This window comes from Diadema antillarum, unplaced genomic scaffold (genome assembly GCF_040938485.1).
Source record: "Diadema antillarum isolate AM-2024a unplaced genomic scaffold, OU_Dant_1.0 seq00000853_RagTag, whole genome shotgun sequence".
In the NCBI taxonomy this organism is placed as follows: domain Eukaryota; kingdom Metazoa; phylum Echinodermata; class Echinoidea; order Diadematoida; family Diadematidae; genus Diadema; species Diadema antillarum.
The window spans coordinates 469,991-485,198 of NW_027271724.1; the positions used below are offsets into that span (position 1 = coordinate 469,991).

At 37.1% G+C, this 15,208-nt stretch overlaps 1 protein-coding gene across 1 annotated transcript in view; it reads left to right on the plus strand.

Annotated features, from left to right (window-relative positions):
- The first annotated feature begins 311 nt into the window (after positions 1-311).
- LOC139740394 (ATP-binding cassette sub-family C member 5-like) overlaps positions 312-15,208 on the plus strand; it is a 39,741-nt gene continuing 24,844 nt past the window's right edge. Inside the window, exons 1-9 of the mRNA XM_071650986.1 lie at positions 312-639; positions 2,785-2,854; positions 3,549-3,732; positions 5,346-5,504; positions 6,939-7,086; positions 12,046-12,279; positions 13,083-13,259; positions 13,894-14,041; positions 14,781-14,929. Coding sequence (XP_071507087.1) covers positions 2,794-2,854; positions 3,549-3,732; positions 5,346-5,504; positions 6,939-7,086; positions 12,046-12,279; positions 13,083-13,259; positions 13,894-14,041; positions 14,781-14,929 — 1,260 coding nt within the window. The 5' untranslated portion in view covers positions 312-639; positions 2,785-2,793. The remainder of the gene's footprint in view (positions 640-2,784; positions 2,855-3,548; positions 3,733-5,345; positions 5,505-6,938; positions 7,087-12,045; positions 12,280-13,082; positions 13,260-13,893; positions 14,042-14,780; positions 14,930-15,208) is intronic.

Sequence of the window (15,208 nt, forward strand, 5' to 3'; positions counted from 1 at the left end):
AAAAAATCGTCTCAAAACATTCAAACAATGCTTCAAGACTGTGAAAAAAATTGTGGACGTTTATAAATGGCGAAGACAATAGCCGACCTGATAAAAACGTTTTGTGAACGTTTATTCAGACGAAACGTACGTTTCGTGAACGTTCTGAAAACGTTAATTGCGCTTGCTGGGCTTGTAGGAGCCTTTTTGTTTGTGTGTGTCGAGTATACATACGCATCCACAGTGAACTTCCGAGCGCACGCCCGAAACGTCACTGGGTGATATTATCTTTAAAAGGAACCCTTCCACCAGTCATGCGATCTGCAGTGGACTGATCGGGCCACCACTGTGTTGCATCAGACTAACTGTTGATAGCAGAACATAACTGGGAATCCTTTTTGCTGACTCATTGGGGACATGAAATATGGTGTGATGTTTACAGTTTGAGGGAGGGTCTATGGATGCTAGGATATAAAATCGAGTTTCTGGAAAGGTGATTTCACTCATTTCTGTGGGTATTTACGTCGTGAGTACCACGTTTTTTTCAGGAGTTCGCACGAATTACACTTTTTGGACGGCCTAGTCTGTGATACTTCCTTGCCGATTTTTAGTCCCTTGCGGAGAGATTCTGAGCACTACGTTTACTCATTCAATCAGCAGGTAGGACTGAAGGCGCCTTGCTTTCTTGCTACATATAAGTAGTCTTAACACATGTGGGCAAGCATAGTAGTGAATTAACTAGATCTGTGTTGTTTATGAATGAAGTTACTATAGATATAGTGATGATATCATTTCAGTTTATTTCGTTAGCAGTTCCCTCGATTTCCAACAACTTTGATTCGGTGTATGTCAAACAAGGTATTGATCGTATTTCAGTTCGGGGTATTTTGCTCGGTAACGTTGTTGCACTGATTTTGAGTCATTATGGACGTTCAGATGTGTTTATGGGAATAACAATTTAGTTGAAAGTGAAATAATCAAAATGAAATTGAATAAGATGAAATAATATTCTTTTTTATATATAATTTCATAAGTTAAAGCCAATCTTCTTATATTTGCTGTTGAGAAACCATCACGATCACTGAATGAAGAATAGACTGTTGTAGATGTTTCCTTGTTATATTGTCCATCGATAGCAAGATGTATCATGTATACTTAATGAATCATGATGACTGTATGCAAATTCTTCGACAAATTTCACACAATCATCTTTCCAAACTGCTTAACATGATTTTCGACCTCAATGGATCACCATGCATTCTGCGCATCTGTTTCATTTTTTTCCCTTCTTCTGTTGAATACATAGGATTCTTGTAGACGATAATTCAAACATCAACGGTTTAGATACTGTGACATTTGTTTCTGGTTAAACATGCAAAGTACAAACAATAAAGTCATTTTTGTACTGGTCATAATGCCTGGATAAGACAGTTAAAGATAAAAGTATGCATTTCAATCAAATTTTTAGGTATGATTCTTGACAGTAAATCATTACAGAATTGCACATCGACTTAATGTGTTGCATTATTTAAAAAATTACACGTGTTATTGATGTATTTTTTTACAAATGTTTTTGTAATGTTACACTTATCTTTCAATTTCTTCTATTTTAACTGTGGCACACTCGCCTTGGGAAACATACATTCCTCGTAAGAATATTATTACCAGTACTGCAGATAAAAAACTCTTCATTTTGTTTGTAATGTTATACCGATGTTTTATTTCAGGAATAATGCAATTCTATAGAATAATGATTTGTATCCTTTTCATTTAGGACAATTCGTGTACGTAATTACCAACAATTCCCTCCCTCTTTTTAAGACAACCTACCTCAGTTTCGTACGATTAGTATAATATTATATAGTGATAGTGATTGTTCATGAGGGGACTGCAAATTTTATACATGTCAAGCGCTTCAGCAGTCCTCTCCATTTTCAACAACTTTTCTTTCGTTCAGTGAATTAAAATTGTATGATTGTACTTCCTTACACTATTATATTAAAATATTGTATTCTCTAATGAACAAGAAATGAGCCTCTTTAACATCGCATAAATATGTTTTGCTGTCATCATACTTTGCTGGATATGAAATGAAATGAAACAAGAAAATGAAGAGATTCCAGATAGAGAAAATATTTTTTAGTCATCATTTCTGACCAAAACAGTAAAGAATGAACAATGAATTGTTCTGATAACGTTCTTGATTACAAATGATAATAATTATGAAAGTTATTCCTTCCGTGGGTGGTAATTAGCAATACTGCTAATTTTCATCATGGCCCTTCCTCTTAAAATGGTTGGTTAAAGGGGATGGCTAGTAGCTGATCAGTGGGAATCAGTAGGAATGCTGGGGGATGGTTGTTCCAATCCTACTGGGATTCATTTAAGAGTATATTATATATCTATTTTTGTATGAAAATCATTTGCTTCAGAATGGTCTCATGCATATTCAAGTAATGTGCAGTTTAAATATGTTTCCGATCGCCCCGTCACTGTACAGGCATGCTAACCTGGAAACATTATAGTGCACATTACTTGAATATGAGACCATTCTGAAGCAAATAATTTTCACACAACAATAAATATGCAATGTACTCTTAAATAATCTCACAAAGATTGGAACAATCATCCCTCAGCATTCCCACTGATTCACACTGATCAGTTACTCGCCATCGCCTTTAACTTTGTGATTAACTAGTGCTAATCAAAGGCATTTCGTGAACCCATTGGCAGTATGTAGGTAATATTCACAAATTCACGTGTCTGTTTATCGCAGTTTGTCCCTTTCTTGTTGTTTTCATGCAGATTGAGCCAATGGCGAGGAAAAGAGCGTCGCACAGCCTTGAGGGAAGCAATGGAAAGACTCCTGTTAATGGTATGGAGATACGTCATTACAACCATGACCATGAAAGATAGAAATAGAAGTTGTATTGTATAGAACTATAGAACTTTAGAACTACACAAATCAGAGTTATTCTATACTATCAACACCACCCCCCTTAAAAAAAGAAAGCAAATGTTATAAGCATTCCCATTTTATGGATCATGTTACAGTTTGGTAGATTCAGACACGCATTGGAAATAAGAAAATATGTTGTTATTATTATAATGATTAAAGACATCATATAGGAAAGCCTTATTTAGTTTACATTACATTCGACCACGATATATTGTTGTTTATTTTGCCATTTATTTATATATAAATGTAAAAGATTTTTTATACGCAAACAGAAAAACACCATTTTCATTTTTTTAAAGTGAAGTCATCATTAAATAGAGAGAGTATAAATTTTAATGAACAGCACTTGTTACAAAACCTATTTTTGAAGCTATTGAAATTATCACGTAAATTCTGGCTATTTTTTTCGCAAGTTAAATCTGAAATATTTCAAATAAAAAAAATGAATATATCTGTTTTGCAGTTACTAACCCTTCATTTACATAAAGGCCTACATAATTTCTTTGATGATTTGTCAATGAATTCCCTCTTTCATGTACATGAATATGCATATGTTTACTCGTCATGTAGCTATCATGCACTTCTGTTTATCGTTATGTAATTTCTACAGGCGACTTGGATAAGGTCACAGCAGTGGCTTTAGCATCAATAGGGGAAACGACCACCAATGTGGGGTCCGCCGGGGATGAGGAGAGAGATACCCAGGTGTACAGCCCCAAGAAGTATGGAGAAGAGACTGGTTTTAAGTACAAGCAGAGCTTGAAACTCCTCATTCCTTTCAGATTAAAACCAACGTGAGTAACATACTTAACTCAACACGATCTTGGACAAAAATTAATTACATAAATAACCATAAACATCAACACAACACAACACACAAGATACGAAACTATATAATGTTTACATGCTGACTGCATAAGCATCGAAATCTTTTACCAAATTTTGAAAATGATATTCCTGTACAATATTCCATTTAAGACTACACTTTAAAGAAACCAACTATTCCAAGACAAAATGGTTGAGATAGGTACTTGAACTTCGTTTGAATTCTTTGTTTTCTGACATTATGATTTAGCAAAATTCATATGAAGACAACACTACAACGACTATGGTGCATCTCATATTCTCCAGTAGTGGACTATAGTGGTCTTGTAAGAAATCGTTCCTGACTAGAATGTTTACACTTAAGGAGTTTTACTGCTATTTTACTATTACCACGACTTCAAAATACGAACGTTGTAAAGATATAGGGTTAACCAATAATCTTTAACGAGAAGATCGGTTATACTTCACGGACATTAACCTGAATCAAATACAGCTGACACTGATCAATACTTAATATCTTAACTTAGACCTGCAGGGAATTTGATTCGTAAATATTTCGACTGATGACGCATATCAAAAATATCACGCAATTGTTCTTTTGTGAGTAACATTTAATGACGAAATTTTCGTATAAGAATATCAAATGACATAAGGATGATAATATATCTTTAAAACTTGTTCATTATGTCCCTCTTGTCATACTCTTGTCATTATTGCCGTCATCAGTAGGTAACAGAAACATTCTTTCTCGTATATTGCGGGAATTTCAAAGCGTAAGAAGAAACAATGAGTGACAAACCCAAGTTCTCCTTGTCACTAATTTCACTTTATTTATGTTTGGTGTGACTCGTTTACTGGTTATGTTTTGATTGGGTTTTTGAAAATAGTAATTTTTGTTATTTTGAATGATCTCCATTTCTTGGAAATTTACACTTCAATGTATTAGCAATATAGTCATTTGCCTGGACCTATATTTTGATTGTGATATCTTTTATATGAGCAAAAGAAGGCAAAACACAAACAACATAGATAAGTTCATTAGCTGATTGGTTACAGTAGTAACAGCACAATATAAATAACCCATATCAGGACATATTTCCATAATATGTAATAGAGATATAGCAAAGATTGGGGTGAGGGTTATGGTTAGTGTTAGGGTTAGGGTCATTGCAGGGTTAGGTTCAGGATTAAGATTGGGGTTATGGTAACGGGGAGGGTGTGGTTAATATTGTCCTATAGATAGAAAGCTAACAGCCTAATACAAAACCAGACATACAGTAATGGAGAGCCTTGATCGATGATCGAAGACGTATTTTGTGCTTTGAGCGACATGACATTATGGGTTTCTTACAAATTGATAAAACAATTATGATTAGTATAACGTATGCTTTGTATGTTGTCTCACCCTTTTGTTGGCTGGAAATGAAAATGGTAGTTGAATTGAATGGAATTGCACCGTTTGCAACAAACGAGACACAAAAGGTCATAGCAAAAGAAGTAAACAAGGAATAAGGATAATACTATTACCATACTATTAGAAGATAAATTGATAGCTGTTTTTATGTTAATCTCTCCCTCTCAGGAAAGGCAATTACTCACCTCTGGATCACTGTGGCTTCATCTCCTTCGTCTGGTTGTCATGGATGACGTCACTCTTCGTCAAGGCCTTCAAGAGGACGCTGCAATACACGGACCTGTGGACGATGTCGGATTACGACAGAGGAGACTACAACGCAGACAGGTCAATTTTTTTTTATTATCATTATAAAAAAAAAAATATGTCGTTCATGGTGACAGCAGTGGGGGTGTTAACCACGACTGGTTGTGATGGTGGTGTTGGTGTTGGTAGTGGTGGTGATGGTGGTGGTTGTAGTGGTGGTAGTGGTGGTGATGATTGCGATGATGGTGGTGGTTGTGGTGGTGATAGCGGTGCTGATGGTGGTAGTGATAGTGGTAATGGTGGTGGTGGTGGTAGCGATGGGGACCGTATAGTTGCAGTGGTGGTAGTGGCATTGGTTGGTGATAATGGTGATGCTGATGACGAATACAAGTCACTACCAATTCATTTGGTACCATTCCTGATGGGTCAACAATGGTTATAGTTGCGACTGGTTGTCATGATGTGTTGATGTTGATGGCCACGATGGTGGTGATGGCAATAGTGATTTACAGGTGGTGGCGATGTCTTTGACATTAAATGTCAGACAGCACCATAACGCATGCTGGTCTAAACAGAGTTTGACACGTAGTTTCAAGTAAAATGGGTGGTTGCAGTAGTTTAAGAATCATTACTGGGTATGGTAGTTGCATGTGGGAGTTTCATATTGATTGGTGATAAACACATTTAATTATGTAGGACGATGTCAGAGTGAGGAAAGAGATACTGAATGTCCGGAGCGCATTAGTATATCTCATATATTTTACGAATTCCACTTCCTTCCCATGCTCATAAAAAAGGGTATATAATAATCACAGCGCGCGCGCGCGCACACACACACAAACACACAACCCAACGATGAAATATGTGGTATACGTGCATGTTTAGTGCTAGGCAGAATTTGACTTATCTCGAGGAGATCGATGAGAATCATACAAACACCTCAATATGTTAGACTTCAAACACTTAACACCTTGATTAACAGCAGTCATTTAAAGTAGACCAAGTTCTCAAGATCCAATGTCAACTCTGAGAAGACTACGGTGGGCGGCATGACGATCTTTAGACCTTAACTTTGTCGACCTTCACTCTCATTCCTAGAGAACGGTTTCTTTAACATGAACGGGAATTTAGGGACAGACGGACATCAGGATTGCTCAAGTAACCCAACATTTCCATATCAATCAGTACAGAGAAAGAGAGAGAGAGATAGATAGATGGAATGTGTGTGTATGTTTTTTTTATTGATAGTGTTGCAACTATGTGTATGTTTATCTTTATGTGTTTGCATTATAATGAGTATTGCGCCATGCAAACGTCATGCCACAGCAACGAATGAAAAGCACCCCTTCGTAAAATATTCAGATATTTGCTGTACTCGATGTTCAGAAATCCTTACTATACTACTGGCAATATTTGCCTGGTACATAAATGATTTGGACAAAAATCATAAATAATTTTGTTGAGAGATGTGTTAACTCGTCTACTTTATTGTTTTGCACAAACATTATACGATAGACTCGACAAATTCTGGCAGGAAGAAATTGAGAAGAAGGGCGAGAAGGATGCGTCGCTGGGCCGAGTGGCTTTTCGGTTTGTGAGGACGAGGCAGGTGATCTCTGCAATCACCATTGTGCTGTCTATTCTCGCTGCTTTCATAACGTCGGTAAGCAAATAATTACTATACTTATAGGTTTGCAAAGGTAATAAATTACCCCGTGTGATTCTATAACTAATCAAGGAGTACTTACCAGTTTATTTTGAGATACTTATCTCGCTCCACGTGTCAGTTTAGTTATTCAACCATCCATCTCTTATCACAACCAAACTTGACATTTATTTTTTTCCCTCCCCAAGAAACAACCCCTCCCACCTATTCCTACTAGACAAACTGTGGTACGATCTGGTACAGATGACCTCTGGACTCATATTTCATGCGAACACGTTTACACCTGCTCTCTCACTGTTCAAACAAAACCCTCAACAATGTCTATCGCCTTTCAGCACACATAGTTACTGCACAAAGGCAACTTACATCATCATCAACAACGAGAGGTTTAACGAAGTTTTACTTATGGCCATCCAGTCAATGAATATTTTCGTCAAACTTTGTTATGTATTTATGGACGCTATTTCTGAACTAATTTTGCAAGGATTATTACAGTGATTAGATGGAGACGAACAAAATGGTCGTTGTAGACCGGTTGCTGCTATAGACAGGGTTTTTAACAAGGCTTTTCTCTCAGGAATATATATATATATATATATATATATATATATATATATATTTATTTGTTTTTTTAATTTTTTTTTTTTGGTGGTGGTTGTTTACAGCAGGTGACCGCTAAGGTGGGTTAGGTTGTATAAATTGATGTAATAACAGAATAAACTTCATCTGACAGTCATCCGTCTTTTTTCCGTCAATTCCTCTAGGTATGAAAACCATGAGGGCGTCTCTATTCCGCATGAAAAAAAAAATCTTCAGTGAATTTGATTTGTATTCTTTAGTGATAATATTGTTGTTGTTTTTTACTGTATGACTGTTTAAATGATAGGTAGTAGTTTTAGTTCGTGAAGGAATTCGTCACGTGTATTTAAACCGCTTTAAGCGTCATTCAAAGGACATAAATGGGATTTCCTGACCAAATAAAGTCAGTGTAAGAAGAAAGCATGACAGTGAAATTTTGATCAAAATGTGATAAGAATTAGGAATGGGAAACTGTAAATTTTTACTTATTTTGCAAAAAATTCTCAAACAGTTGGTATGAAAGATGCAGATGAGTAATCTGATGATGTAATTTACTCAATCTATTTTTATTTACACTGTAAAAACATCGGTGTTAGATTTAACACCATGGGTGTTAATAGAGGACCACACCCACAGGTGTAGAAAATACACTGTGATGGTGTTGAAAAGTGTTCACCTGACACTTCGTGGTGTTAATTTGACACTGTACCTGGTGATATTTTGACACTGTACTGGTGTTAATTCAAAAATGACACCACATGTTGTTGATTTGATATTTGTTAGTGTTGCTATCAATGGTTTAACACCCGTCTAGCTTCAATAAGAGACCACACCAGCTGGTTTTACTGTGGTGTAAATTTATTTTCACATTTTTTCGAAAATCTAGTATCTTAATGTAAAATTCTTGATCGTCTTGTTTAAATCAAAAATCAACAAGAAGTGCAGTTACTAAGAAACTCTTCAAAAAACAGTTTTATATTTGGAAATGACACCCGGAGGTGTTAATTTAACACCATAAATGAGCACCGAAAATGTAACACCAGCTCGGTATTCACTTTTTAACACCGGACTTTTTGCAGTGTACACGCACAATAATGGAAGGAAATTCAATTTTTCTGCTTAAAAAGTGAAAAACATAATGTTACTACTGACTGCATAATTTGGAATAATGATCGGCTATATATTTGGATTTGAGAGTGAGCCGTAGTTGTGTTTGAACAACAAAAAAGAAGGTATTTCAAGATTTAGTTTACAAAAGTATTATGGTAAACTGTGCGGCTTTTGTGAATTCATATTGCATATTGAAGAAGTGTTTTGTTGAAATAAGCAAAATTTATGACACATTATAAGCCCCGTGATATATCATCGAACTCTTGGGCCCTTTTTTTGCTCGGTGTCGAACTCATGGGCCATATGACTCGTCGGTTGTATGACTTTTATTCAATGTCGAACCCGTGTGCCGTATGGCTCGTGGGTGTCGGTCTCGTGGGATGAACCCTCAGTGTTCAGGCCGTTTATCAATAATAAATGTTCAATATGAGCACTTTCATGTGAGTCACTTATTAACGTCCAATGTTTTGTCCAATCCCCAGGACATGTCTGAGAAATGATGCTCGATGCACATATGAATGATCCACTTAGCTGTAAATCAGAGAGCACAGGTTATATGAGGTACTCCAAAATGTGGTGATACGTGTAGAAACCAAATGTTCGGATTACCGCGTCCAATCAATGTGCTACCTATAAATCCAACAGGTGATTATCCAGCAAGTTTATGAAGCATTGTCCTCGACGTCAGTTGCTTTATATCAAAGTCATGTGAAAATCACTTACGTCATCATCGATAATAGCTAAAGAAACTCAAGTTACATTTCGCTGTTTGTTCTGTGTGGGTTTTTTTTTCCTGGTCATTTATTTACTTGATGTATATTCAATGCGGCATGTGAAAACTTCACCCTATACATGAATCACGTGATTTCATTATGACATGCACAAAGCAAGGCCGAATTTGTTTTGCTTCTTGTTGTTGCTATTCACCTCTCTAGTTCAGTGATCGTTCCCAGTGTTACTGGGACACGGAAATTTTGGTTGTATTTGCACTGACGATAAATCCTCAAAAGTTTGTTTATGATTTTATGAATGGTATAAAATGTTTAAACTTAGCACTAGATATAAATTTTTACGACAACGTTAAACTTGGAACGTCTGTTTACACAATGGAAGTGTGAATAGAACCACACATATCAAGAATAACGAATATAGCAGTTGTGCATTTTACGGATGGTTAATCAACAAAGAAAAAGCAAACAACGGCCATCCCAGACCCCGCCAAGAAAGAATAAAAAGACAAAGCAAAAATTTATGGATAAAAATGAAACACGAAATCTCATGTTCTTCGCTTTTTGGAATAAAGAGATGGTTAATGAATGAGTAACGAAAGAGCAATATGGATGAATCAAACGAAATGTCTACATTAACACATTCTTGAAGAATGATAGATGAATGCATGAAAAATATTTTTCCATCGAAAAAGCATATTTATTGGCATAGATGCGCATAAAACAAACAAACAGACACGCCATACTCAAACAAACGTTGGAATTGAACATCTTTAGCCAAGGTAGTGAGTACCAAGTAAGATGACTAGCAGAACCAATTCCGCTTTCCCGAAATGATTGCACTCCCCCTCTTTATTTGTATCAATTTCGGCTGCGTCATTACATTTTGCCATATTTCCGCCAATTGAATATTGTGGCTCTTTCTCTGACGTTGCAGAATATGCGTCATCTCGTTGCATGTTGTTAGCCCTACTTTCTTTCTTTGTGTTTTGCCAAGCGCTTCAGATTTTAAATTTTTGTCTGAAGAAAAGATTTGATGATTTGGAGCACAGTCTAAAATTTACCAAAGTATTCGGGGTTTAGAAAGCAAACGATATTCAGGTTTACAAAGCGGACTAAAAACAGCGCAGCACGACAGCTGCAGTTGTCAAGGATTATGTTTTACCTGAATGTTTGTAACATTTTTTGCAGCCAGTTTTGTTAGGGCAATGCATGTAAGCAAGATAAACAATCCGTGTCGGTTAAAATGAAGAAACGGGTCATGGGAACAGGAAATAATAATCCTGATGGTAACAGGTTCAGGAAATGAGTTGGGTAAATGTTAGTCTAGACTTGAGCGATTTAAGTCGGTGCATCATGTGTGTGTGTGTGTGTGTGTGTGTGTGTGTGTGTGTGTGTGTCTGTGTTTGTGTGTTTGTGTGTCTGTGCGTGTGTGTCTGTGTGTTTGTGTGTGCGTGTGTCTGTGCGTGTGTGTCTGTGTGTTTATGTGTGTACTTACGTTTGTGTATCAATTTCTACTTCCGTGACAAAACAAAAAGTTTTACACATCAGGAAGGATATAATTCTTTTGTTACTTGTGTCCAAATTACACTACTTTGTTACAAGCAGTACCAGTTTATAATATTGCTTGTGTATTAATTTAATGGTAATGAAGAAATATCATTGAAAAAAAAATGTGTGTGTGTGTGTGTGTGTTACTTTGGGTTCAGCGTTTGTTTTACTTGTATACAAGCTACTGTGTTTCTCTATGTGAATATTTCAAAGCATCAGCATACTGTACACAGAACGAGGGTATACCGCTCAGAACTTTCAGCGGAAACCACTTGATGACGTAATGCTTTTGATGAACCCTACGCAGCAATCGAAACGATTCTCGTAGAGATAGGTCCAGGATCTCTTTAAGGGTCACTGGGTGTTTGTTTTGAAGAGGCAGTAGGTACAATTGTAATAGAAACAGTATTTCATCACTGTTGTAATGATCACCACTTTCGGTATCAGAACTGTCGTTATCCGACTATTATTGATTTACAATATAACTGAATGAACATACAGTTATATTCATCATTACCCCCGTCACAGTTGTCATTGTTATTTTTCCTGTCATTTTACATCACTAGAATTAACACTTAAATCATTATAGGTCCTAGATATTATAGGAGCTGCATGTCTCGAAATGTGGACACTGTGACATAGTGGATAAGACTCCTGACTTTCAATCGGAGGTCCCGAGTTCGGATACCGTCAAGTGCCTGTTACGTCATTCGACAAAAAATAGTTTTACCCACCATCATGTCTCTCTCGACTAAAGTAGGTACCTACATAAATGGCTACCTGGCAACGATTTGGGGTATAGTAGTGCAGTGGCAGCACTGAAGAGGCTACCCTGGGTAAAGAAGGTCATATCATTATAATTACTGTGAAATTTAATGTCTAATTTCTCAGTGAATAATTCTGCCATCAAAATACCTGTTCAGTGCAATTACTCCCTAGAGTAAAGAATTTCGGAATGCCTGATCTTTTTCATGCATTCTCTCTGCAGGCCGTACTGGTACAAGAGCTGTTGATCTACACCGAGACCGTCGAGGTCGACCTCTGGTTCGGACTCGTCCTGGTCGCCTGCATCTTTGTGCTCCAGATCATCAGGATATGTGGCGACGTCTTCTTCTGGGTCTTCAGCTGTCGCACGGCCTTACGGCTGCGTAGCGGTATGCTCACTCTGGCCTTCCGCAAACTGGCACACCTGCGGAGCTTAAAGAACCACAGCGTCGGGGAGGTACGTAAGACAGAAGGCCACGCCACATTTTAGGATGATACAGTAATTTTATAGGATGATACAGTTTCGGTTACGATGGAGCTTCAGGTGTCCAACGTTTTTAAGATAATGCGAAACCTCTTATGAATTATGAAGAGAGCATGCAATTCTAAGAAGAATTCAAAGCTTATTTGATGAAAATTGGCTTTGAAAAGGCTGGGATATCCAGGACAAAGGGATTTGATTTAAAGGTGCGACCCACCTTTCATTAGGATCGTTTTGTTTTACTTTGTATTTGTATAATTATGTATATATATATATATAGATGTATGGTCCGAAGAGCAAGTTCTCAAGTCCAATTCTTAAATTGGCCAACTTTCTTATACATAAGTCTCTGCGACGTGACTCCCAATTTTTTGGCAGATCATGCAATCCTAATTTCGAATTATTTCCTCTGTCACTGTTTAAGATTACAATTCCACCGCTCCTTCTTCTTCTAGTCAATCTCTATTCTTTACAATAATAAGTTCCTGGATTTTCCAGTCTCAGTGTTCCCCGGCAAAACTTCCCAGCCCGGTTCCCTTCATAGTCGTAATATCTTTGCGATGATGATTAGGTTCCTGATTACTTAACTTAAAAAAAGAAGAAAATGAGTGGTGTAGTTTTCCTTATCTCTTTATGTCCTCTTCTGAAATGTATGACATGAAAACTCGTGACAATGTCTGGCATCTGTTTCCATAAAATTTGGTGACGTTAGGTGTTTGGTTCCATGATTCTATAATAAAGAAAGGTAAAAATACAAATTGATCTCATGCATCGTATAGATCGTCAATATCAGTACCAACGACAGTCAACGACTGTTCGATGTCTGCATCGTCGGCAACTTTTTGGTGTCATCTCTCGTCATGATCGTTGCTACCCTGGTCGCAGTCCAGCTCATTGTCGGCCCCGGAGCTCTGATTGGCACCCTGGTCACTTTCTTTGTCTTCCTACCTTTTCAGGTATTAAATAATCATACTCAAGCAAGTTTGATTATTCAACCTTCCTGCATAAGACACAGTGCATTTGCTTATATTAGTGAAACAATTTTCAAGTAAAAATGGACGGATTTTGTTCCCTCAAAATTCCATGTAATAATTATTAAGGCATTCATGTTTTCATTGCCCGAATTTTAACAAATAAACCATAGATTTAACAGGAAATTGAATGAGTGAATTTTGTTTGTCGAGTACAACAAATAAGAAAATTTAAGATGTGAAATATGAGGAATCTCCATAGAAGCATTGCTTGCAGGGCGTAGATTCCCAGAAACTGATGTATGATAACTTCTTCCGTGAAATTTGCAGTTGAAAGGAATTACAAATTATGAAGAATGGCAATGCAAACGTCGAAGAATGTAAGAACGGGTAAAAAGACAAGACTGGACTACTTGATATCGTTTTGCTGAATATATCGATGTGTTTGTTTCTTCTTTGGTCACATTTTGCGTAATATAGAGTAACTTTTCTTGGCAGTGGACAATTTACATTCATCCTTCTATAAACCCACAGAGATCTTTCTTTTAAAGCGAGACTCTTTTTTTTTGCATGCTCCTTTATCTAAGATGTTTTATATTTCCTTCCCATCATTCCACAGGCTATCATAGGAAAGGTCATTTCCGGAATCAGGATACGTTGCATCAAAGTCATTGATAGGCGAGTGCAGAAGATGAACGAATTGCTGACGTACGTCAAGCTCATCAAGATGTATGCGTGGGAGATACCGTTCTCAAGAACAATTAACGGTATGGGTCTGGAAAATCGCAAACCAATAACATTGTTTCCTGTACATTTACTCCTGCGACAATTGCTCCCATGAAATATCAGCACAATAAGTCAAACATAAATTCTATATACCCACAAACATAACCCTATATACCCTAAGCCTAATCCTCACACCAAACTTAACCTAAACCCCAACCACAACCCTAACCCTAAGTCCTTGGAGAACATAAGACCGGAGCAATTGTCGCGATGATTTGTAAGAATTCTATCTGTTCTTATAGTGTTGTATTCTCGCAGTCATTATTTGAGTGTGCAGTGAATGCTATTGCATTTATTGCATTGCGACTATCATTGTACAATTTGAAGTGCTTCTGCTTGGTCCATAATACGTACTCTCTTTTTTGAAGGGGGGGGGGGGGATTTCTATGAATTCTTAAGTTTTGCCGTTATTATTCAACCCATGAAAGTCCTGAGCAGTTAAAATTACCTTCTTATCTTCGTGCCTTCATAAGCCTGGCAACTTTGAATTTTACTGCGTATCCTGTGTCAGAAAAAGATCTTCTGCAAATGGCAAGATTTTATCAAATCTGCTCAAAATTGGATAATGTTGCTGGTTCTTGTTTTTTTCTCATTTTTTTTTTCATGTCATTTTATTTCATTTCCGACATTTCCGAAAGTATGCAATATGGCATTTGCATATAAACAATTAATTCTTGAAGATTTTGTCCATTTCTTTCCATTCCTCCCTGATTCCTGAAGCCATCCGAAAACAGGAAAGACGCATGCTGGAAAAGGCGGGAATGCTGCAGAGCTTCAGTATGACGATAGTCCCGATTGTCCCGAGCCTGGCCTCCGTCATCTCTATCATCATCCACATATCGATGGGATACTCGCTTTCTGCTGCAGAGGTATGCCTGTGAAATACAACCATCAGTGCAGAGGCTCTTTTTCCCGACTTCAAACAGGGATATGAATATAACCGAGTAACTAAACCAGGGCTCAACGCTTACTTTTGTTTCTCTCTCTCTCTCTTTTCAGCCACTAAAATCTTTGAATTTTTCGTGACCCGAAAAATAAACTTAGTGGGCCAAAATGATAGTTAATGCAAAAATTCATTTTGGGTAGTAGCTGTCATATCTGGCCCCGGACCACAGGGACATCGCTGATGTTCAGCTCTGCATAAACGT